Source organism: Serinus canaria, chromosome 1, assembly GCF_022539315.1.
Source record: "Serinus canaria isolate serCan28SL12 chromosome 1, serCan2020, whole genome shotgun sequence".
In the NCBI taxonomy this organism is placed as follows: Eukaryota; Metazoa; Chordata; class Aves; order Passeriformes; family Fringillidae; genus Serinus; species Serinus canaria.
This window is the reverse complement of record NC_066313.1, coordinates 24,690,810-24,714,765: the sequence shown is the minus strand read 5'-3', so window position 1 is coordinate 24,714,765 and position 23,956 is coordinate 24,690,810. Positions and strand designations below refer to the sequence as shown.

General features: G+C 39.5%; 1 protein-coding gene across 2 annotated transcripts in view; it reads left to right on the top strand.

Moving 5' to 3' along the window:
* GSK3B (glycogen synthase kinase 3 beta) overlaps positions 1 to 23,956 on the top strand; it is a 148,489-nt gene that overhangs the window by 58,109 nt on the left and 66,424 nt on the right. For both annotated transcript variants that reach the window (XM_009102590.4, XM_009102589.4), the window contains exon 3: positions 21,514 to 21,597. In XM_009102590.4, coding sequence (XP_009100838.1) covers positions 21,514 to 21,597 — 84 coding nt within the window. The remainder of the gene's footprint in view (positions 1 to 21,513; positions 21,598 to 23,956) is intronic.

Sequence of the window (23,956 nt, the reverse complement as noted above, 5' to 3'; positions counted from 1 at the left end):
TAGTTCTCCATACTAAGTGTGAGGAATTAAGCAATGTAATTTTGGGTAATTACCTGATACTTGAATCAGTAGGTCACAAACCATGTGCTGTTTGTCATTAATCTTTGAAACAATTTAATTTGTTTAATTTAATTAACTGACTCTTATGGAAAGTTACAATTTTGGGGTGGTGGGTTTTGGTTTTTTTTTTTTTCAGTTAAAAGTTTAAGAGGGGTGAGAGAGATGTTTCTCTTTGAAAAATAGTGTAAGGCAGCTGTTCACAAACTTTGGGGCCAAAGTACTTTCAAATGGCAAAATTTCCAAAAGACCATGACCTGGCTTTCACAGATTTATACTGTATTTCTGCTTCTATTCCACAAATGTGTAATAATAGGTTCTTATGCAAAGCATCAGTAGGTACAGTTAAAAGGTTCATAGAATTTTTAGTTATTTCATTCATGTGTCTGTGCAGGCCCTCAAGTGGCGCAGCCTAATTGTGATGCTTGAAAAGAAAATACTGGTAGCATAAAAATTCTTTCACTGCTTTTGTTAGCATTTTCATTGGAATATTCTTCAGATTAAGAGTCTGTCATGTTGCTGTCTCATTCTGCAAAAACCAATGATAAGCAAAGAGGCATGTTAGCATAGTTATTTTTTGTTATTTCTGCCATTCCATTAAGGTTTTTAAGAAATCCTAATGAAATGAATGTGTGAATTGCTAGAAGTATTTCACAGCTGAATGAGAATAAGCAGTTAAGTTTCTTATATCTGCATTGCATACTTGATGCTTATGCTTTTAGCACTGGGCTGTTGAAATCTAAGTGATGAAGAGAGTTTGTACTTCTCCTGCACCTTTTCAGACAGTCTGGATTTGGCATCGCATTTCTTGTTAATGGCTCATAGAGACATAAAGTGTGCAGCAAGAGAAAGCCAAATTCTGTAATGGGAACCATTCATGCCATCCAGTCTGTCAAATCATTCAGGGTCTGCCTTGGTTTAGCCATCCAACCATGTCTGCCCTTGGCTTAGTTGCCTGAATTATTTAAATAGGCATATCTTCTGGAGTGTGAGAGGATGTCAAACTAGGGCCTTAATGGTCCATAAATGTGAAGCACTGCATTGCTAAAGCTGAGGCCATTGTATCTTTCTGATACAGTGATCTTTCCTGTTTTTAGTTACAGAAGGAATAGGTGTTGTGAGTATTTGCATGTTTATTGTTTCTTTGTTTTCATTTATTGGTTTGGGTTTTTTGGGGGGGGGGTTCGGTTTGGTGGTTTTTTTGTGGTTTTTTTTTGTTTTTTTTTTTGGTTTTTTTTTTTTTTGGTTTTTTTTTTTTGGTTGGTTGGTTGGTTTTTGTTTTTTTGGGTTTTTTTTTGCTTTTTAATATGTAAAGTCCTAATGTGAGCCTTAAAGCCCAATAAAGCAGCAGGACGGAAAAATAAGTTTGTGTTGAGGTTCTGGTTTCTTTCTTTCTCTGCTGGTGTGTGTACTTTTGTGAGCTGTTTGAAATGCTTCTGAAAGCAACAGCTTTCCTTCAGTTCCTGCCTCAGATATATCAAGCTGCTAAGTATAAAAAGATCCTTTTCAAAGTAGCCCATATCCGCTGTTTGTGTTACCTTATTTACAGCAACTTTGATCATAGCAGCTCCCATGAAAAATATAAAACCACAAGGAAGACTTTCCATTGAAAAGTGACTAGGTGATTAGGTTTTTTAGTTCTGCTAACTTTTCAAGAGAGTTTTCTGTTTAAAGCATTCAGAAATCTAGAGCTGACCCAGTTTTTTTCTTAATAGGTTTTGTGTCTCTGCTCGTGGTTAAAGGTTTAATTCTGTAAATATGCATGTGAAAAAGGGGGCTTCAATCTGCTAAGGCCACTTTTGGTATATCTGTTTTGAGGAGAGGTTTACTCAAGTTACTCGAGTAACCTGACTGAAAGAGTTAAAACATGTTTCATTTTGCAGTCTTTAAGCCTGGCCTGTGGATAGTCATGTCTATATACTAACAAGCAGACAGGAGTGGCACCCATCTTCTTGATATGTGTTGGGGAACCCAGTTGTAAAGCTTTAAGGGAAGTGGTATCACTGTCTCTTCTGTGCAGGTTTGTTTTCCCTTTGCTGGATTTAGGCAGGATGTGTGCATCATCTTGCTTTTTAATGTTTTAGCAGGTCCATCTTCCACACTTCTATTTCTATGTACCACAGCTTTGTCATGAGAATGTTAAAGGCACGGTTGAATAGAAGCCATTGTTACTGCTGGATATCTCATAAAAGCCTTGACTTCCTTTGTATATGCCTGAGTTGTGGACCCTTTCTTTCAAGAACACAGGTGGATATTGAAGTCACAGAAAAGACCTCCAAGATTGTTTCCAGCCTTGTACTGATCACCACCTTATCAACTAGACCAGGCACTAAGTGCCACATCCAGTAGTTTCGTGAACACCTCCAGAGGTGATGACTCCACTACTTCCCTTGGTAGTCCATTCCAAACTTTATTAACCATTCTGTGAAGAAATTTCTCCTATGTCTGGCCTAAACCTCCCCTAGTTCAGCTTGAGACTGTGTCCTCTCATTGTGTTTGCTGGTTGCCTGAGAGCAGAGACCAACCCCACTTTACTACAAACTCCTACCTGTAGTAGTTATAGAGAGCAATAAGGTCACTCCGGATCTTCCTTTTCCCTCCTACTTCACTCCTTTCTAGAAGGGAATTGAAAGTTATCACAGAGGTTCAGAATGAATGCTATCTTCATCTAAGTCAGTGTTTAGGTTTGAATACGGTGTAGAGGTTGGATTTGCTCTGATGTATTCCTGGTTATCTTTCACTGTGACCTCTCGTTATCTGCACAGGTTTCCTCTGAACTAAGGACTGAGCTTCCTTATTTAATTTCATCTGTGTGTGAGTTAGATGCATTCTCTCATCTCTTATCTCCATCTAAGGATCACTGAATATTCAAACATTAATCTCTAAGGCCTTCTCTTAGAAGAATCCTTTATTTACTGCATCTCAGTTGAGTTGGAAGCAACCATGGGATAAAAAGTCACAAAGGAAAAACATGGTGATGAGAATTAGTAACATTTAAGCACCTTTCTTTTAAGTCTTTGAGGGCTTGCACATCATAGCTACTTTGAAGATCTGAGAAATAGTGAATCACTGTTCATAAGACTATCATGGAGGTGTTACTCTCTTAAGGGTGCCTTAATTTTATTGTTAAATAGCTAGAAAGTGCACCCAAAACAATAGATCTGTCTTCTGACTAATGAGATGTTTTGTGTTTGTATCACAAGTGGGGATGGAAGGCTGAAAATATTTTTCAGTGACTTCAGCAAATATTGTGAACATTTGTTAAACCAGCAGTAGAAAGATAATTGAGCTTGATCAAAACTGCCTTTTACTCCTAGCTGTCCTCATCTAAGGGAATCCAATCCCTCTTGTATTGGAGGGATTGTAAGGTGGAGGCTATTAGGTAAGATTTCCAGAATGGGAGTTGCCTGGGCATGTGTTCAGGTTGTTTTTCCATCTTCTAAACAGCTGGAGGGCTATGTTTGCTTTCAGAGAGGTTTTTTCTAATCTATGCTTTAACTCTTGTATAGAGGCCAGATTTGTAGCTCTGGCTCAACTTAATTTATCCAGATTATCAGAGACATTTACCAAGATAATAGCTTTTCTTATAGCAGTACTTGATCTGGCTGTCTCCTGGAAGCTTACTGGAGAAGCCAATTCTATCATTTAGCTGTAATTGTAGTTGCAGTGCCTGTTTGCAGCAACCAAAAAGGCTGGGTAGAGATCTGAATTTTTGCACAAAACAATTTCATTCCATTTTCCAATTTTCTAAAACTTTCCTAATGGATCAAAAATATGTTTACCCTTGCTTTTCACAGTCTTTGAAGAAAGCAGTGCACTGTTTATTGTATCAGCTGTAACCTCCCTGGACATACTTCAATGGCCTAGAACATCTAAGAACTCTAAGAATCATATTTCTAACTTTGTATTATTTTAAAGTCTGTATAATAAAATTATTTGTAGTTATGGCTACTCCTGCAGATGTTTTCAAATCTGACAGCTGAATTGGATTTGTAATAGCTGTTAGTGCAAAATAGGTCTTCAGTTGGGCAGATGAGATGACATGGAGTTTGTACTATGAGCAGTGATTTCAGTTTTCTGCTTTTTAGGAGGGGAGTCTGGACTGATAATTAATGTCCAGGGAATGCAGTGTCATCCAGCTGCAGTTGGCCTAGGATAGAGGAGGGAAAGCTCTTCATCTGCATGTTTGGCTTTGAGCATGTTTAGACATGTGTTTCCACACGTTGCCATGTGGAAGCCAACATGTTGGTAGGGAAATAGGCCCTAGGAATGTGTTATTTGAAAAGGGAGGAGTCAAAAGAGCTCTTGAAGGCTTTTCTGCTCTTACCCCATGGGTGTTTACATGAGGCCTTTTATAGATCCATACCACAGTGTAAGTGGTGCATTTATTTTGGATTTTGAGCTTTTCTATTTCTGTGAGTTTTTCTGTGGGACTCCTTAAACTAGGACTAAGATGGAACTTTAAAACAACATGCCTGTTTTGTCAGTTTTCTCTCGTCTTGCTCACTTGTAGTGTGGAACTTGAGACTAAAATTAAATCTCTCTGTCCTATGTGAATTTACTGACCAACAAAAAGAGCCGGAAGATACATTACATTTATGAAAACTCTTTTGTCCCACTAGTCCAGATAACTCATACAGCTGCTCCAATAATGCTTTGGTTTATTCCCTGTTGTCTCTCAGGTCTTCTAAAGGAAGTGAGTTCGTATGTCTGGTTTACATAAAATACATATATTTATATATGGTGTATGAAATATATATTCTGTATATATACATTCCTAAATTACCTAGACACTGTTTCAAGAGACACAGGTTAAATGGATGCTATTCTGAAGTAATGACCTTCAGAGTGGAGAGTGCAGTTTAAAAGAATTCCAAACCCTTCAAGGTAGGGAAATGCATAGTTTAAAGCACATGAATAGATGTAACTCAGCCACATACTGACAACACATAACTGTAAAAGTGTGCTTGAACATTGCAGAATTCCTGATTGTAGTCAAATTAAGTTCATTTTGAAAGATAATTTCCTTTCCTTTGACTTTTTAACATTGCAGCCTCTAAGTGCCTGAGAAGGACTGGGATAGAAAAACAGTAACCCTGCATGCAGTAGAAATAACCTCTCCATTTTATATTTATAAATCAGTTTTACATCTGGGTCACCTGCTAATTAAAGCGAGCCTTGATTATGGCATGGATTTGTAGGTCTGTGTAACAAAGGTAAAATTTTATTTTAATATTCTTTATTTTTTTAGGATCTTATGGAGAGATCTTTGGTAGCCTCTCAGGATCACTACTCTAGGAGAGTATATAGGAGACTCTATATCTTTGCGTTTCTGAGACTGGCAGATTACAGTCTTGTGGAGCAGATTTGGGTTTTCTCATTCTTATCTAAAAAGAAAATATTTGACAGTCTTAGTGTGGCAGTAGGGGAGACTTTCTAAGTGTGCGACCAGTTCAAGTGGAGAATAGAGAGAGGGCAGTCGTTTTGTGAATGGAGCCTGAACTTGGTCGGTTACAAAGTCGCAGTAAAATTCCTGAAGTCCTTCTGAAGCTCAGTGATTTAGTGGTCCACTGTGTATAAGGCTGTATATAAATTCTAAGCTAGTTTTATCTTTTTTCTTCTTGGAGTAGATGCTGAGATGATCAGGCAGAGAGCAGGCTCATGTAAAGCTCTTGAGAGCTTGTGCGTGAATGCAGTTGTTGGGTGAAAATGGTGTCCCGGGAGGAACCTTCCACACCTGTCTCCTAGTTAGGGAAAAGAGTATTGTGTAGAATAGAAATAGAAGAGTAGCTTGATGGGATAAAAATGGGGCTTTTGATACTACTTGGATGTTTAGCGTGTGCAGATACTTCAAGGCTCTTGGTTGAACCACTGTGTGTTCTCTTTTGGAAATCCCACAGCATGAGATTGCCTGGCTACGGAAGATTTAGCTTAAATAGTCTTTATATCTAGCAACAGTACCTACCTGTAGCTCTCACTTGCTTACTAAATTCTTACTTGGTTAAATTATTTTTGGTGCAACATTCCAGTCTTGGACCATGATTGGAATACACCAATAAATAATTTATCTTCAGTTTTTGCCAGGGAACACTGGGGGTTTTTTGTCTTTAAAATGCATGGCTGATAAATCAGGCAGTAGCAAACTCTGTGTCCTTTTTGAACTCCATATTTGTTATTCAAATATCCTGCTGTGGCAGCCATTATGCTTGAGGGGAAAGAAGGGATAACCTATAAAATGCTAGTCATAGAAGGGACAGAAGTGATCCACCTGCTGCTCAGGGGAGTCTTCCTGAAGCAAAGAAGAGGGACGGATCTTCTCATTTATGTGTCACCAAGAGAGCTGTGCCATACCCTCTGGCACTGTGCTGTAGTTCAACCCTTTTGGCTTTGTTTAAAACCTTTTAATTGAGCTGTAATTGAGGTGTTTTCTTATGTGTGTCTCTTCCTCAAAGAGGATCAACTCAAAGTCAGCAAAAAAAATTAAGAAGGTTTAAGTAAATGTGAAAATGGGAATAATTTTTCTTTTCCACTTGCTTTCTTGAGTCGACCTGACTCTTTATAACCAAATGGCATGCTCCTTCTGGGAAGTCTTCGGAACTTGGAGAGCCATGTAATGGGTAATTGTTTTCTTTGCTGCTAAAGGCAATATTTGCACCGCCCATTACTTCTTGGAACAGTAGTACCAAGACATGGGAAAATAATAAAACGAAGCTCTTCTTAATGTTTTGTCAAGCATCTGAAGTACAGAGACCGTTCAGACTGTTGGGCATATTCTAAAATTAGCAATGCTGCCATTTTTTTCATGTGACTTGGATACTTCCTGGTTCCTGATGACTGAGAAGGTGAGATGGTTGTGACCAACAGAATTATTTCCAGCCTACACAATACAAATAATTATTTTTCTACTACTTTACTTTGCGTGTTGTTGAGGAAAGCTTGTTTGGGCTTTTTGTTCCATTTCGTTTTTTCCATCACATTTTCTGTCTGCATAATGCAGTGAAATATGGTCCATTTGGAACATTGGAAGATAAAATTTGAAGGATAAAGTAGACTGAGGTTTTGTTGGATGACCTAGACTCTCCTGTATGATCTACCACAGGAAATAAAAATGAATCTGGTTTTTATTGGAGTGGTTTTGTAAGAGTTGTATCACATAATAACCCAAAATAAGAAATGTTTCTGGAAAGGCAATGAGAAACATTTTAAGGAACATTCTAGTTACAGTCCATGATGCTTTGGCGTGATGTTGATACTTTTAAAATACAATGAGTGATGTCAAGGAAGTGGTCCTTGAGCATTTGTAATGTTTTTTTGGCCAGGAGCAAAGAAGGGACTCACTCTTCTTCGAGGTGAAATGTGAGGTGTGATGTTTATCATATTTTTAAATATATGTTACAGACTTTTAACTAAGGAGAAGGCAGTCTGCTTTCTTCAGGGTGGGTTTTTGTTTGTGTAGTGCTTACTACAGTGAACCGAGATGAGTAATAGACGCTCTTATGTGTGTCATGATGCAAATAAGCAGACTACAGACATCTATATTCTCTAGTTCTTCTAAGATTTGAAGCCAGGTCTAATTGTTACAGGCCCAACAAAGGTGCTCATTTCACATCTTCATTTGTGCTGTTCCTTTGAAAGCCCCAGCCATGGTGATTAGGCTACTTAGGTACTGAGCTAACTAGTCAAAATACAGACATCCAGTCTGAATCACTGAAGCATAACAATGCACGTGGATAACAACAACTGGATCGAATTTTAGTTTTTTTTTTAATTTCAGAAGTCTCCCTGTCACAAAAAGCTCCTTGTTTTCCTTCCTAAGCTTTCAGATGATGAAGACAAAATCTATAATTTGATGTCTTTTAAAGATTCATCTTCTTTTTTCCTGTTCAAAGATTTGTCCAAGGATCTGCTTATCAGACTGAGTTGGCAGGCCCTTTTGCATTCATCTTCCTTTAATCTCAGCAGGCACATTGAGTCATGAAGCCTGTACCAAGTTTTTTGGGCTTGAACACAGGCATCTCATTTATACCAGATGAGTTTAACAGTGTAGGCATGTTGATTGATTATAAATGAAGTAATTTGTTGTAGGCTGCTTAGTCCCTAAAGGAGAACATTGCAACCTATATGGGAGTTGCAATGAGACATGAATACTGCTTGCTGAGCTGTCCACTGGTTGCAGTGCTCTTGCTGCAAATGGACAGAAAAGGGTTTTTTCCTTACTTTTATTTTTTTCCTTTTTAGAATAAAACTTCATAGTGATGTTGACATTGCCTGTGGGCACTTTAGTGGAAAATTCAGGTTTGCTGCTAAATAATAGAGGAACCTTTAAAAAGATGTGTTGCTGACTACCATGGGAGTTGGTAGTAAGTGTGCAGGTGTGGAAATGAGGACGTAGCAGTTTGCTACTCCAAAGTGTAGTGCATGGGCTAGAAAACATTAGGAAGATTCAGTTCAGTATCTTACGTGGAAGGACTTGCTTTGTTTTCTGATGCTGAGCAACTTTGTAAGCACATTTCAGATGAAGTCTGGCAGGCGTAACAGGATGTAGAGCAGGAGAACTAAGGTGAGCACAGCTTTCTGAAGAATTCCTAAAAATAAGGATAATACTTCTTTACTTTGTAGTGCCCTGCTGAACATACTTTATAAATAGTGAGCAATTCTGAGTTATAAAATTAGAAGGTGGTAACAGCTTACCACAACTGATAATAATTTAGTTGAGGCAATGGTATTAGAAGCTCTGTAGTTTTTTAAAAAGTGGTTCTATATTCTTTCTAGGTTAGAGTCTTCTGGAAGTGTATAACAGTAATCTGTACTAGAATTGCCTGTCTGTGAAACCTGGAGGTTCCATGATTATACTTGATTTATTAACCCTATCTACTTGTCATTTAGATATCTGCAAAAGCAGGAGTATGAGAACATATGGAATTGAAATGTTATTTCCTGATGTGCAGGAAACCACAACAGGTTGATTTGAGCCAGCATTTGAAGAGCCACAACAAATACTCAAGACCTTGGTGCTGTCTTTCTTTTTTTTTTCCCTTTTTTAATTAAGTCAACATAAGGGCAAGAAAGGACATGGATTGCAGTATGCTGGATTTCCTGGTAGGCAATGACTCTGTTTCTGTAACTGCAGAACAGGCATGAAGGTTATCTGCTTTCACACAGGGCTAACAGATCTAGTAGGACAAGAAAGTAGTATGAGACATAGGAAAAACTAGGGCATGTTGAGGGTTGCCTGGAGTGTTGGAGGCATAACAGAGTCAGTGTATTCATTGAACAATTTCTGTGGCAACATGAAGACCATCAATTAGCAGGAAGGATAAACAGTGCAAGGACTCTTGTTTGGATTTAAACTGATGAATATCTCTTGGAAAGAATCCTTCTTGCTAGTGGGAACAGGCTGTACACAGTCCAAAAGCACAATGCTGTGTGCAGGTGGTAGTAGAAAGTCCCTTCCTGGTGGAGCACTGCGCTGTGGCATGCTGTCCTACTGGCTTGTCTGCATAGATCTGCTTGTGGGTGATAATGCTGTAGCTGACTTCTTGAGTAGATAATGAACTTTCCAAGAGAAATACATGTGTCTGAGACCTTTCTGAATTCGGCTGTCCAATTAAACAATGTAGAAAGTTTTAACTGATTCGCCTTTAAAATTTATTTGAATTTTCCTGAATGTAAGTAGACAATGAGCACAAGATACAATGACTCTTGTTTTAACCTAACCTTGAGTGCAGAATGTGTAGGGAGCGATACTGTCTTGCTTACATAAGCAAGGCAGGCAGCAGCATCACATCCTCAGCAGAGAGTAATCTTCATTATTTCATACTGTTGGGATTTTGAATGCAAACGGTTGTTAGCACCCTTTGTAGAAAGTTTGATTTCAACAAAACGTGAAAAACAAATTTTCACTGGTTAGGCGTGGGGCAAGGAAATGAATTCACAGAATCACAAAATGAGCAAGGTTTTAAGGGACCACAGTGGGTCATCTGTTCCAGTATCCCTGCTCAAGCAGTGTCATTCCAGACCACATGGCATAGGATTGCTTCCAAATGATTGAGTATTTCCATTTAGGGAGATACTCAAGTTCCAGTGCGTGGTTAACAGCACAATAAAGAAGTTCTTCCCTCATATTCAGGTGGAACTCCCTATGCATCAGTTTCTACTCATTGTCTCTTGTCTCATGGGTTGGCACCACCAAGAAAAGCCCGGCTCCATCCTCTTGATACCCTCCCTGCAGGTATTTACACTGATGAGGTCCCCTCTTAGTCATCTCTTCTCTAGGCTGAACAGGCCCAGATCCCTCAGCCATTCCTCATAAGTGAGATGCTCCAGTACCATCATCATTTTTGTTGCCCTCTGCTAAACCCACTCCAGAAGCTGCATGTCTCTCTTGGACTGAGGAACCCAGAACTGGACACAGCACTCCAGGTGTGACCTTAGTGAAGCTGAGTAGAGGGGCAGGATCATTACTCAACTCCTGGTCATCTCCACAGCATGTCTGTTTTGTATGATGTGTGTAGTGGGAGATCTTCTTGAGCCATGAAAATAAGATCTCGTAGTGGGAAGTATTTGGCAAGGTCAGTGAAGGTTTTGCCACTTGCATTATTATTAACAGTGGATGTTTTAATGAATTAGCTTATGAGAATGCTCTCTAGCACTATATGTTAAGTACAGAAGAATGCATAGTCCATTGAAAAGGTGGTAGGTGGTGTAGGAAACAATTTCTGACATAATCTGTGATTGACTTGCATTGAGCCTCTGATCTTCTACAATTGTATTTTTGGAAACAACTCACTGGTTCAGTAAAGAGAAGTTAAATGTCCATGTCTTCAGGTTTTAGGGTTCCAGATGACTAGGAACTTCCTTGGAAGCATCTGGTGATGGCTGCTGACAAGCCTTTGGATGATGTCACGCCATGATTGGTCTGATCAAGTAATCTTTGTTCCCTCAGTCTCTTGTTTGCAGTGGTTCTTTTCTGTTTACTTGCTGCAGGGTTATGTACAAGTTCTCATTTTATTCTGGAAGCAAGATGGAAGTCAGGATGCTCACAAAGCTACCTGGAGCAGCTGTCCTATGGAAACGGGCTGAGAGAGTTGGGGCTGTTCAGCCTGGAGAAGGCTCCAGCTTACCAACACCTGAAGGAGGTTGTAATAGATCTGGAGAGGGACTTTTTACAAGGGCGTGTATGATAGGACATGGGGGAATGGATTTAAACTGAAAGAGGTTAGGTTTAGATTAGATGTTAAAAAGAAATTCTTCATTGTGCAAGTGGTTAGATACTTCAACAGGCTGCCCAGAGAAAGTGGATGCCTCGTTCCTGGAAATTTCCAAGGCTGGGTTGGATGGGGCTCTGAGCAACATGGTAATGGGAGATGTCCCTGCCCATGGCAGAGAGGTTAGACCTAAGTGATCTCAAAAGTCCCTGCTGACCCAAACCATTCCGTGATTCTATGATTTTTGTGCATACTGGGGAGAGAAGGACTGGGCTTCAGGATAATTAGGTTGCCCCTGCCCTGAATTTGTTCAGCTGAATCTAGTGCTTGGGAAACTCTGAAACTGGAAACCGTGAGGTGGTAGTGTAGCCTTTTGAAATTTGCTAAAAGTGTGCCATTTTAAATTCATGGTGTTCACCTGGCATATGAAATTAATTTCTTTCTGCACCTTTCTATTTTTGGAGATCTCTATTCCTTTTCAGTGTGATAAGTTGTGAATCTAATCATAGTGCTGTGTCTCTGCTTTTAAATATGTCATTAAAAAACACACCTTGTTATGCAAATAGTTACTAAAACTTGCTTTTCTCTGTACTTTTTCTTTTGGGGCAATTTAGGCTAAAAGTGAATGTGAAGATTTCCTAATCTTTTCATTTTAGTGCTCTGACACCCTTTTGTCAAAGGAAATGATTTCTTGAAAAATGGGACAATGTTTGAAAAGCAGTAATGCTGACTAAGGAAAAAACCCTCAAGCACAAAGTCTGATAACCTGTTTTATCAAACTTGGAACACTAATTCTTCAACAGCCTATAGTAAATTTGTACTTTGACATAGTTGGCTTTCCCTTTCCAAGTGTATGATAGGTTGTTTGTATCTAGCAAAGGTCAACTGGTGAAATTATGCTGCAGCTCTGGAAAGAATGTGCTGTTGCCTTTTAATATAAAGATATATATTTGGGGAAGCTTGAATTGGTTTTATGTATAAAACTATGAAGGAGTGTTGAAACATTCTTATATGTCAGGCTATCATCTGAAATTTGGTAGGGTATATTAATTTAGGTTTATCTTAGACATGGTATTCACATGTGATGGTTTTCTTAGTTATAGCAATAGCTAATAAATTTTGTTATCTGCTCATGACAAGCTTAGCAAACCAGGGGGTGGGGAGCCCAATGTGGATATGGGGAGAAAAGCTTATTGTGTGTGCACAAGGTAAGGTGTGTAAGTTCCAATTTTAACTTCACTGCTGGAGTTGGGCCAATTTCCTCTCCCATTCTCCCAGTCCCAGAGGAGGAGCTGCCCAACCTCTGGATTCAGCAGGGGATGCTTATGCTTTTGAAAGCTTAGTTATTTGGGAGCTCTTTATTAAGAAATTGTACTTCTTGTAAATTTAATTCTGCTGGGCAAATAATCATCTGCAGGCTAATTCCACTTGCCAGATCCACTCTCCCTTTACTCCTTGTTCACTCTCCACCCATCATTTCCCTTTTTTGTGTCTTCTAATTTGAACCTTGTCTCTCAGGTCTGAGGGAGTAATTTAGATTAAAATAAAAGCCCCACACGACTTCTAACATCAGGATTTTTCATGTCACGTAGCAATAGGCCTGACACAAAGGAAAAATAAGCATTGGAAGCAGTACTTACCTGTTCCCTAATTTTTTTTTTTTTTTTTTTTTTTTTTTTTTTTTTTTTTTTTTTTTTTTTTTTTTTATGGTGAGGAGAAATTATTTTTGTTTTGCAAGTCCTTTGGAATTTGTTTGCATGAAACATCTGCTACATCGTATGTAAGAAGAGAAGGCCAAGAGTAATAAAACATTTCATTAATGTTTAATAACAGAGTGATTAGCAACCCAGCAAATGTCTTATGCCCGTGGGAGATTGGAACCTATTTGATTAGTAGATTAATTGCAACCTGTTCTGGTTATGATTGCAGGTGTAAGGTTCTATGGATGTTGCTGACTCCCTGAGGACTGATGTTAAAGGCATTTTTATACTTACTTTCTTCTTAGTTAAAGAGTTAAAAATCAAAACATGAGGGAAAATCTGACTGCTATTTCTATGAAAAGAAAAGGATTTTTACTGTAAGAGTGTTTTAACAGAGATCCTCTATGCTTCCACTGAAAAAGAATGGCTATTATTATCTCTGAAAGCATAGGGCTGCCTTTTACAGAATACATTTCTTTTCAATTCTTCTTCTACTGTACTTTATTTCAATCTTGTAATGGACTTGAGCAATCTCTCTAAGTTTCAGACTTAGTTCTGGTTTTCTAACTTTTATCTTGGACACACTGCAATTCCTCCTGCATCTGGACCTGCTACTGGCAGAGCACAGCAGATGCTATAAAATAGAAGTGTAGAACTGAGCTGTTTATCAGGTCACAGTATTTGAAACAACCACTTAAAAATGATTCAGTGAATTTCAGGTTGTGGTCTAGAAGCGATGTGATGCTGGAAATCAGTTTGTCTTCCAAGTTTGGTCTCAAGCTTCCCAAGCTGGAAAGAATTTAGAGTTGGTATTAAGTCCCTGAGAGGCTCTTAAACTTCACTTCCACTCAAAGAGGCTACAGTGAGCTAATGAATTTGTCTTCCACTGCTCAATTAACTGCTGAGATACAGGAAGAAAAGGAAAGAAAAGTCAGATTTTTTTTCTTCTGTTCTCCCAGGAGAGATCAAGGCTTGTTTTATCTCTTAAGAACACAAATAAGCCATTTCTGTTTCTAGTTATAGGAAACTATGTGTAACAGCTGTATGAAGATCAAGATGTCTGCTTAAGGGCTGTGTTCTGCCTTGGAAAGAGCAGCCTGCTGTTGACATAATGTGCCATTACTGACTATCTAGGGGAAGAGTTAGGAACTGGAGAGCACGTGGTCCGTTCCTGAGAAGGGATGTATTGCCTGAGTTTATTTGGAGCAGTAATAGAATAGAAGGAATTCATAGGGTGAAAACAAGGTGTGTGTTAGTAGCTCAGATTTTCATCCAGCACGACTGTCAGCTCACTGGTTGTGATTCAAATCTGTCTAGTTCTGAAGATTTCATCCAGCACGACTGTCAGCTCACTGGTTGTGATTCAAATCTGTCTAGTTCTGGAGGGGCTAATGAAAACTTGCCCACCTTTGTGGTGGCTGTGTGATTTTTTTTTTTTTTTTGTTTTGTTTTGTGGTTTTGTTTTGTTTTTGTTTGTTTGGGTTTTTTTGTTTCACTCATTATCCTCATTATTTTTTAGTTGAAAGCATGTTTTAGACTCCTACAGCCCCTGTTCGCTCTTTAATTTCAGTCAAGCTGTTAATAATCATGGATTTGCAGGTTGGGAGTGTGCTGGTGGCCCCACCTATGCTTGCCTGAAGCCTGGGCCTTCAGCTTGCCCTGGCCTGGCTCCAGCTCCAGCCCAGAACACTCTGCCCACCGGCTTCTTCAGGCCGGTCCCGCCTGCTGCTGCCGCATTCAGAGCTGACACTTTTTGCCCTGCTCTGTACCCCTGCCAAGGCTGAAGGTCGCTGTGCTCAGTAATAAATTTTGGACAGAATACAGCTGATGCAAGCGTTTTGTGCCTGTGACTCGTTCTGGGTGTTTGCAGGTCAGCGTATCAGGAACGCTTTGCAGTGCAGCCATGCTGCACCTCTATCGTTTGCTGCTTTGGGGTCGTAATTATCAGAGTTTGCAGGGTGAAAAACAGCGAAAAGCACGGCACCGTTGTGGATCTTGATAGCAAGATGTGGCTGGGTTTGGAGCCTTTGGTTCCTTCTGGTTATGTAGAGTATAATGCAGCCGCAATGAGCTGAGTTGCACGGAAGTGCATACACAAGCATTTTGTATCTTGGACCCCCTGGCAGCTTCCTCTGCTCATGCCCCTTGTGTGGCACAGTGCACATGCACTCGTTATTCTCATGTTGTATAGGTACTTAGCCTCTGGGTTTTCCCTTTGGGACTCCTGTGAATGGCAAGCAGGAAAAGATATAAGGAAGGGGTGGAGGGTGAGGGTATTTAAAGCAGCAATTCTATATTTGAACTGTAAACTGCTGATGGCTGTCACCAATTTTTTGTTTGTTTTTCTTAGTTTTGTTTCTTTGTTTTTTGTTTTCGTTAGGGAATCTGAGAACATCTGCAATATATAAATTAGTATTTGATCTATGTTTCTGGGACTTCTTGGGTCATAAATTTAAAGTGTTTCTACAGTTGCTAACACTCAAAACTGCTTCTGTGCATATGTTACACATTGGTAGAGGTTGCAGCAGGACAGGGTATGTGGACTTTCTGACCTGCTGGGCTCCAAGTATTTACCAGTCATCGATGCGACAGCAGGAACTGGGTGGTGGGTGTTGTGTCATTACAGCTCTTGGTATGTCATAGATGCAGATATTTAATAGATAGTATTTGTTGGCATTGTCCCCTATTTTTGGATTAAAGGTCATGATTGCGTGAGTTTGAGATTAATAGGTGTGCTAAAAATGGAGATCACCCCAAATTAGATCTGCTGGTGCTGTAAATATGCTGTGACTGACAGGAGGGGAGACTGAGGCTTTGTCCTAATCCACACCTCAAATGTAAATGAGGAAAACTGTGATCCCTGTTGACATTTATATCTGCGTTAAATTGCTTGCCTAAAAAATAGACTTGAAGTGGGTGGGTAGCTATTGATGACCAGCATGGACAGATTCCCAGCCCGGGCTTCTGTAGTTACACTTTTGCACTACTTTTGCGTCCAAGCACTGAAGTGTTTGTGATATATTGGGGCAAGATGGATGTAGGAATTGGCCTTTATTCTGTAAAATGCCTGAATTATCATAATATCTGGTAATGTCAGTTCAGTGAGAGTTGTTTCTGTAGTACTTGTGCTGACAGCAGGACAGTGTTAAAAGCACTTTTGTGATTGATGGATTTGAAATCTGTCTTTGGAGGAGTGGGTCAGGCAACTTCAGGAGGTTTTAGAGAAGATGAGGTACAGCTTGGATTTTGTGACTGCTAAGCTTAGGACAAACCAGACGTATACTAGGATTGGAGCTTTAGTAACAGTATTAGTGAAAATGTGCTAAATATGCTGGGGTTTGTGATTCCGGGTTAGCCCTTGGTAACGTGCAAGGTGCTATTTCAATGGCATCCTCTGTGGTCTTGAGTCTTTCTCATTTGCTAAGTTTTGCAAAGCTTGGTTTAGGAGGGATGGCTTCATTGTTGTGCAAGCAGCTGTTCCTGCAAGGCATCAAGCGAAGTTGTCTAGGATCACACTGAAAATCCTCTCAGCATGTGTCTGCTTCCCTGTGCTTGGAGTCCAGGCTTTTTCTTGTGGTGGGAGGGGTTCAGAATAAAGAGTTTTTTGCTGCTAGATGAAAAATGCTTCAAATCTGTCAATGTTTCAGCTTATTATCAGGGCAGGCTCAGCAGTGCAGTAGGTGAGTGAGTGAATGTGATGAGTCATTCTGGCTGTAGAAGTGGGAAGAAGCAGGGGGGGAAGAAGCAAGACCTGCTGGCTCATCACTGTCTTCATGCCTCCTGCTGGAAGCTGGTTTCTTCCCCAGTTTGCCCATATCTTTCTCTTCCTCCTCTTCATTGTGGAAAAACCTTTATGAAGGATAAGAAATGTGGTTAAATGCAGAAGATTATGTTGGAAGCAGAGAAAAGGAAGACACAGTAATCATGACACATACAAGAGCAGGAATAGTGTGTATACTGCGAAATTTGGATCTACCTGTGCTACTTCTATCTATCTGTAATGCCACAGTTCATGCAGTTCTGCTCCATTTTCTATTTTTTCAATCTGACAGAAGAACACAAGGTATTGAGCTTCATCATTTGAAGGTATTACACCAAGAATAATAACAGTTACTTTAAAAAGTGCAAAAATAAGCATTAACCTTAGTTGCTGTTCCTATTTGATTTAAGCTAGAAGTGTGATGCTGAAGGTACTTGTTGAATTATACTGGTAGCTTATCCTGCCTTTCTATCTAAACTATATCTTCTCTAAAAGTTCAAGACATGCATAATTTCATCTGTTTAAAATAACCAGGTCATGTCCTTGGTGTGACAGAAAGGAAAAATATAAATTCCTAATTTCTCCCATTTCATCTGCTCTGAACATAGTCCTCAAAGAACCTTGCTAATAATTTAAAAAGGTGATTCAGAAGAAAAACAAGAATCAAAACCCTGCATGCCCTTCAGCCAAGGAAACTGAGGCACTCTGTTCTGAACTAGATCCAGGTTATATTTCTCCACTTCACTGGGTGCATATTGACAATGTCATGCTGACATGAGCTGTACAAAGCCTTTCACCATCATTTGCTCTAGTGCAGTTCAGGAACTTGCAAGTCCATAAAGCCTCATCTCTGATGAGCCAGTCATTTTATCTCCTGCTGAAGGAAGGGGGGGGGAGAAGGAGCTGGGGAAGTGTGAGACAGGGAGAAGCTAAAGATTCAGACTAAGAGTGATGAATGCAAACTGGTTTAGCTCTGGAAATCCCAGGATGGGGAGGAAGGGGAGTGTATGTGGCCGGGAGTGATGGTTATCCTCTTTTGTAATAGCAGATAACAGTAGTAATACAGGCAGAAATGACCTTGCTTTGGTGGTATCATATCACATGCAGCATTAGCACAGCTCTGAGGGATTGGGAATGTACCTTCGGAGAGAAGGCGTGAATCTTCCTGCATGAACTTTATTGGCTGTGCTTTGAAGTTATAAATCTGATGTTTTGGCAATCTTTAACCAAATCTTTAACCTTGATGAGCAACCAGTTTTCTTCGATATAATGAACAGATAAGAGGCAGTCTGGTCTAGGAAAGTTGTCTTCATAAGTGATGAACAGGGTTTTGTCAGATGGTATTTGTTTCAATAGTTAGTGAAGGGCTTAAATGCACAGATCATAGAGCAGTCTACATCAGCAGCCTTTACCTTCTGGATAAAGAAATCTATTTTAGATAAAGAAACTGAACTGCAGAAAGTTTGCTGAGTAATCCGTTCATAGTCCCATTGGTTTGCGGCTCCTCAAAGAAATGTGTGCCGCAGCTGCGCGTTTTGGTGGCAGCAGATGTCTGCAGGGTCCTCTGCTGTGGCAAGGCTGGTGCTGAAGGGTATTGCTTTCTGCAGTTCTTACCAGGCCTGGTACACTCCTTCAGTTAGAAAACTCAGCCCTCTCCTTCATGTTGAAAGGGTAGGGGAACAGGAAAGTGTAACAACTTCCTTCTCTTCAAGTCTTTGGCTTTGCATCCATGTTTCTTGTAAGACAAAAATGATGAGTTAAGGATAGGCATGAGCCTTAGGTTTTAATCTACCCTGTATTTTGAATGTGCACTGTCAGCCTTTCTCATCAGCATGTTTTGAAATTTTTTTAGTTTGCATTGTCTTTAGACATGCATTTTGTATCTTGCACTTGCTGCATGACATCTGTCACTGTTTATTTCACTAAAGGTTCCCTGGTTATAATCTGATATTTCCTCTTCCTCTCCATGCAATTCTGCACTGGTATTTCATAGCCCACATCTTAATGTGAAAAGGTTGTTACTTATTTAAGATGTATACAGGGAAGTATATGGTAAAGTGAGACTACTTGAAGCATTCATCTGAGAAAAAAGTAATTCATGAACATGAACATCAGTAGCTGTTCCCCTGCCATATCCAATTTGAGCTTTGCAATTGGTCAAGTATTTCCAGTTTCAACTCCACCAGGGAGTGGTGGTTAGAAATCAGTTTGGTTTTAAGATAGCTGAGGTGACTATTTGGCTAAGATTGCAGTTTAGATATGTTTCCTTCTGCCTAGTCACTGGATGCAAGATATAGGTTACTGTGTAACTGGTTTATGACTTATCCCTGATATTAGCACCTCTTGAAACACTCTTTGTGCAGCTGCAGCAGATGGTCAGGATGAGAGCCGAAGGAGATGGATCAAAGTGGAAGGCGTCACAGTAGGCAGAAACTGTGCTTGTGCTAGGACGAGATACCAGAGTATAAATATAACTTCAGCCTAGCATTAGAATAACTTGTGCTGATTTCTTTTTTCCAGTGTATCCAATCAGCACGTACACCCTATCTAAAGAACACGCAGCAATAACCTGCTTGGAGTTTGTATGGGTATTTTAAGAAGCTAGTAGAGATATTGCCAAAATAATATTTGCACATTAATGCTTAGCGTATTTATGTTTCTTCCAGTAAATCCATGAGATAAAAAGTATTTTTCCCGTCTCACAGTCAGTAGGAAAAAGGGAAAAAGAAATAACTTGCCATATATTGGGCTATGAAATGCTGGTGGAATTTGATTGAAGTGCTAGAACCTGCAGTGTTAGGTTTAGTCCTGTAGTAAAATGCTGTAAAAGGCAACAGAAATTAATTTTATGTCATAATAGGTAATTCTGTAACTAGTGGGATCTAGACCCATCCTTGCTTTCACTCACTAATTGAAATCTGCTCCATGTTGTACAGTCCAAGGAGATACTCCATGGCCAGCAGTGGTTTGAACAAGACAAGAAGGAGGAGATTCTGTTGATCTGAAGTTCAAGTTGTGCTATGCAGCACAGGAATCCCAGCCATGACTCCCAAAATTGACTTTTTAAAAAATTTGATTTAATAAACAATGACTAAGTGGAGAATATGTGAGCTCCAGGAGAATGCTTTACTCTGTGAGATGTGAGGCATATTGATGAGGTGATGTGGTGAAGCCTGTACTCCTTTTCCATAAATTCACACCAGAAGATTTCAGGAGCTACATGAAAGCCTCTCTCCTTGCTTTCTCTTACTTTCTCTCTTCATCTTGCAATACAGAATAGGCCTGTCTTTGTATCTACAGAATGGTCTTAGGCTTTAATCTGTTCAGAGGCCAGGCAGGCTCAGGGAGGGACTTGCTTTCTCCGTAACCACTGGCTGGGTAATTGCCACCTGATAACTCTGTGAGATGTCACTCATGTTTGTAAAGCGCTGGCTAATACTGAAGTATTTTTTCAGTCAGCGGGTGGCAGGGTTGGTAGGATTAATGATACAGCATTTTATGTAGCACCTCTTTTTTTTAAGGCTACATGGCTTACAGGAATTAAAAGCAGAGTTTGTAGCCATGTTGACATTAGAAGCTCTGAGTGGTTCTTGCAGAGTTCCTTAATAATTAATTGTAGTGACAGGCACCGTATGTGACGCTCTGATAACCCAGAATCTGAAATCATTGTTTTGACAGCAGCACTGCACAAAGGGGGGTGTTAGCTTTGTGCATTTAAGTGTGAAAGTGTGTGGTGGCTAAAGAGTTCTCTTCCCAAGTATTCCTGAACTTGGCCAGAGTTAATGATACTAGTAAAGAACAGTGAATTAGTCTAGTGTATTAGTTCTTGTTCTTTTAGGATATATGATTAGCAATCCCACAATCAAAGTAAAAAATGGAATACCTTCTATTTTTGTAGCTGCAGATTGCGTGTTAATTGAGAAGGGAAAAACAGCGATGTGTAAATGTGACTAGAGGAAAGAAGTATTGTAGCAACAGCTGTGGAATGAAGTGTGACAAACATAGCTGTGCTAATTTTACTCGCTTGTTTTTACTCCTACCTGCATTTCAAAACTTAATTTGTTTTTACCTGCAAGATCCTTCATTTGTTCAGGCATTATTTATGCAACAGATATTGCAGTAAATTTCCCAGTTTATCATGCATGTTATGAACTGATTTTATTTTAGCAGCTTTATCAGCTTGGTGTAAAATGGGAAAATAATGCTGTTATTCTGTGGTCTAAACTGGTTTAACCTTGGTTGAGCAGAAATGGAAGTTGAGTTACCTGATCAATTTCAGGTGCTTTATGTTGGTATTGCAAAAAGAATGTTAGGGGAAAGGATCTTTTGTTACAAACCTCTTGTACTGTAGAGAAAGGTGGGCATATAGGTGGAAATGTTGTTTGCTTTGACAATGTTTACATTATTTTTACAGTATTCAGATGGGATAGGCTTCCTATCCTTCTAGTTGATATATTGTATTATTATAAGATTAGGGGGAAAAAAAGAAAAATTAATGTCTTCTTGCCTTTTACCACTGACACTTTGATAATGCAAGTAGGTAATTCTTGAATTACGTGATGGATTTTTGGATGTTTAGTTTAGAAAGAAAATGTAGTCACAGGTGCCAATATTCTTAATAATAAAGCAATTGCAATAAATACTGATAAACATGTGAAAGCTGTTGCATTTCCAACTTAGTTGTTCTTTGGTTTTTCATCTTCTGTGTCTGTATGTTAAAGTGCTCGCAATGGTACCTTACCTTTTCCACAGACAGTTTTTCTAATTGTTTGCTTTTCTCTTGTTTCAGAACAGAGAGCTCCAGATTATGAGAAAGTTGGATCATTGTAACATTGTCCGATTGCGTTATTTCTTCTACTCTAGTGGAGAGAAGGTAAGAAAGGAAAACAAAGGAATGTATCCTGGTAACTGTCTGGGGTATAACTGGACTTTCCGAATGTATGGAGACAGAAATGTGAAGATATCATACATTTACTACTGGGCAAACTCTGTAATGGTGCCCAGCAGGTCATACAGGAGCAGATGGTTTTCAGTATAGAAGTGTGTGGTCCATAAGGAGTAGTGTTATGCCAAAAATACAACAAGGCTGCAGTAGATTTGCATATGCACTGCCTCTTTCTTAATCTAGTGGATCACAGCTGGGCTTTGTGTGTTCTAGCACTACCTTTTTATATGTGCAGATATGTGTTTTCTAGGATTCAGTGTTAAGCATTTTAGATTTAAAGCATTTATGCAACTTTTCCTAGAGCCCATCTTTGTATGCTTCTGTCCCCCTTCCTTGTGCATCTGTTCCAGGTGCAGGCTGAGTTTCAAAGCCTGAGGAAAGAATAATGTATGATCATATGATTGTGTCATTTGTCAGAATGTTTGTGCTCCAGAAGAAAGAGCAAATAGCTGGATTTAATGACTCTCAAGAAGTAAATACTGGCATTTGTTTTCGTTCAGTCCAGGTTTAAAAATTCCTTGGTTTGTTTAAGAAGGGGTTACAAGGTTTAGTTTTAATGTGAAATTATAATGTATTCCTTATCTAAGTATGCATCAGCATTTTACAAATCATAGGAGAATTCAGGATGAAATGGACTTCAAGATGACATCTGATCCAACCGTATCCTTAAAGCAGGATCATCCAGTAAAAGCAAAGTCATTGTGGTCTGTGTGGGAGTTAATGAAAGCTGTGAGGTTGGGAAATGTGCTAGATCACCTTCTGAATTTTCTCTGATCTTTCTATATATCAAATATTTATGTAATTTTTAGATAATTTATTTAAATGCTGCCTTTTTTTTTTTTTTTTTTCATTTTTTAAGGCAGATTGCACCCTTAGCTGTCTTCAGATGCTGATACACTTGTCCACAGTGCTATAAAGGGCTGTATATGAGAGCTGATAACTACTGGCAGGCTGTTAACTGCAGGTTCATGAAGTGAGTCAGCAGACTGGGAGAGGCAGCCCACCCTTTCATGGTCTTTGGAGCCAGAAAAGGAGCTGAGGTCTCCAGGATGAGTTGTTTTTGTCTTGTGCTGTGCACAGGGGATAAATGGAGGAGATCTGCTGTTACCTGAGAGGTGTTTTGTGGGGGACCTGGCCCTGTACCTTGCCTGTGCCTGTAGGGAGCCTGCAAAACTACAGCATTCAAGAAGAAATATAATTTAGGGTTTTAAATTTTTTTTTTAACAAGCTCCCCTTTCCTTCCTTGCTCTTGGATGGTGCTAACAATTTTCAGCTATGTATGTTTTGTTGGTAGTGTAGTGTTGTTTTTTAAGCTGTATTTTGTTCGTAAACAAAAATTCTTCAAGTAGCATGAGTACAAAAAGGAAAATGCTGTGAAGGAGGGCTTGGGTTTGGAATATTTTGTTGGTGGTTTGGTTGAGATTTTTAAAACAGCTTGTAACTTAATTGAAGTGAAGTAGAATTTCCTGGACAGATGAGACAACTGCCTTATCTAAGGGCTTTCAAAAACCTCCTGCAAAGAGTGGAATGTTAAAACTGTTCAGAACACTGTCCGAGGAGCTTTTGTGTAACAGTAACTTGAGAAAAACTCTTTTGGAAATCTTTAAATGAAGTTGAGCTTGAGACTGGATTTTCCATTCTGCTGTTTCATATCCTTGTGGCTGATTTTTGGCAGCACTGATGTAGCTTTTAAAAATGTTTCTATCCATGGCCAATGAATCTTTATGCTTCAGTGAGAAGTTTTCTTTCACGTTACTTTTTGCTCCTTGGTCTTCATGCCTCTGCTCTGTACCTTTGAGATTTCCACTGCTGCCCTGTTGCAAAATAGGACAAATGGGAATCAGTCCCCGGGGCCAGCACACACCCGGCAGAACATCAGCAGTGTAATGCTGCCGTTCAGGTTGCAAGGTCTCTTGCAGTTCAGTACAAAATGACACATAATTGGCTTGCAAGTACTTCCATGTAGGTGGCAGCATGTGAAGATAACTCTGTGATTGTGTGCGTGACTCCTGCCTATTCTTGCAGCTCTCAGGAAACACCTGCAGAAGAAACTGTAGCAAACACAAGCTGAGTGTTAGCGCAGGAGCTTGCCACAGCTTTTCCTCCTTGGTCTATGGGGTATAGCAGGTTGCTGTTCTTGCCTTGTAGCAGACTGCTCCTCTGCTAGGAGGAAAGGGGCTTGAGTTTGTTTGGGAAAAGCTCTAGATAGAAGCTTAGTGTTCTCAAGTTGATGTGAGAAGGAAGGAGAATATTTCTTATCATGCTTTTGTCAGTTTTTGGAAGCAAT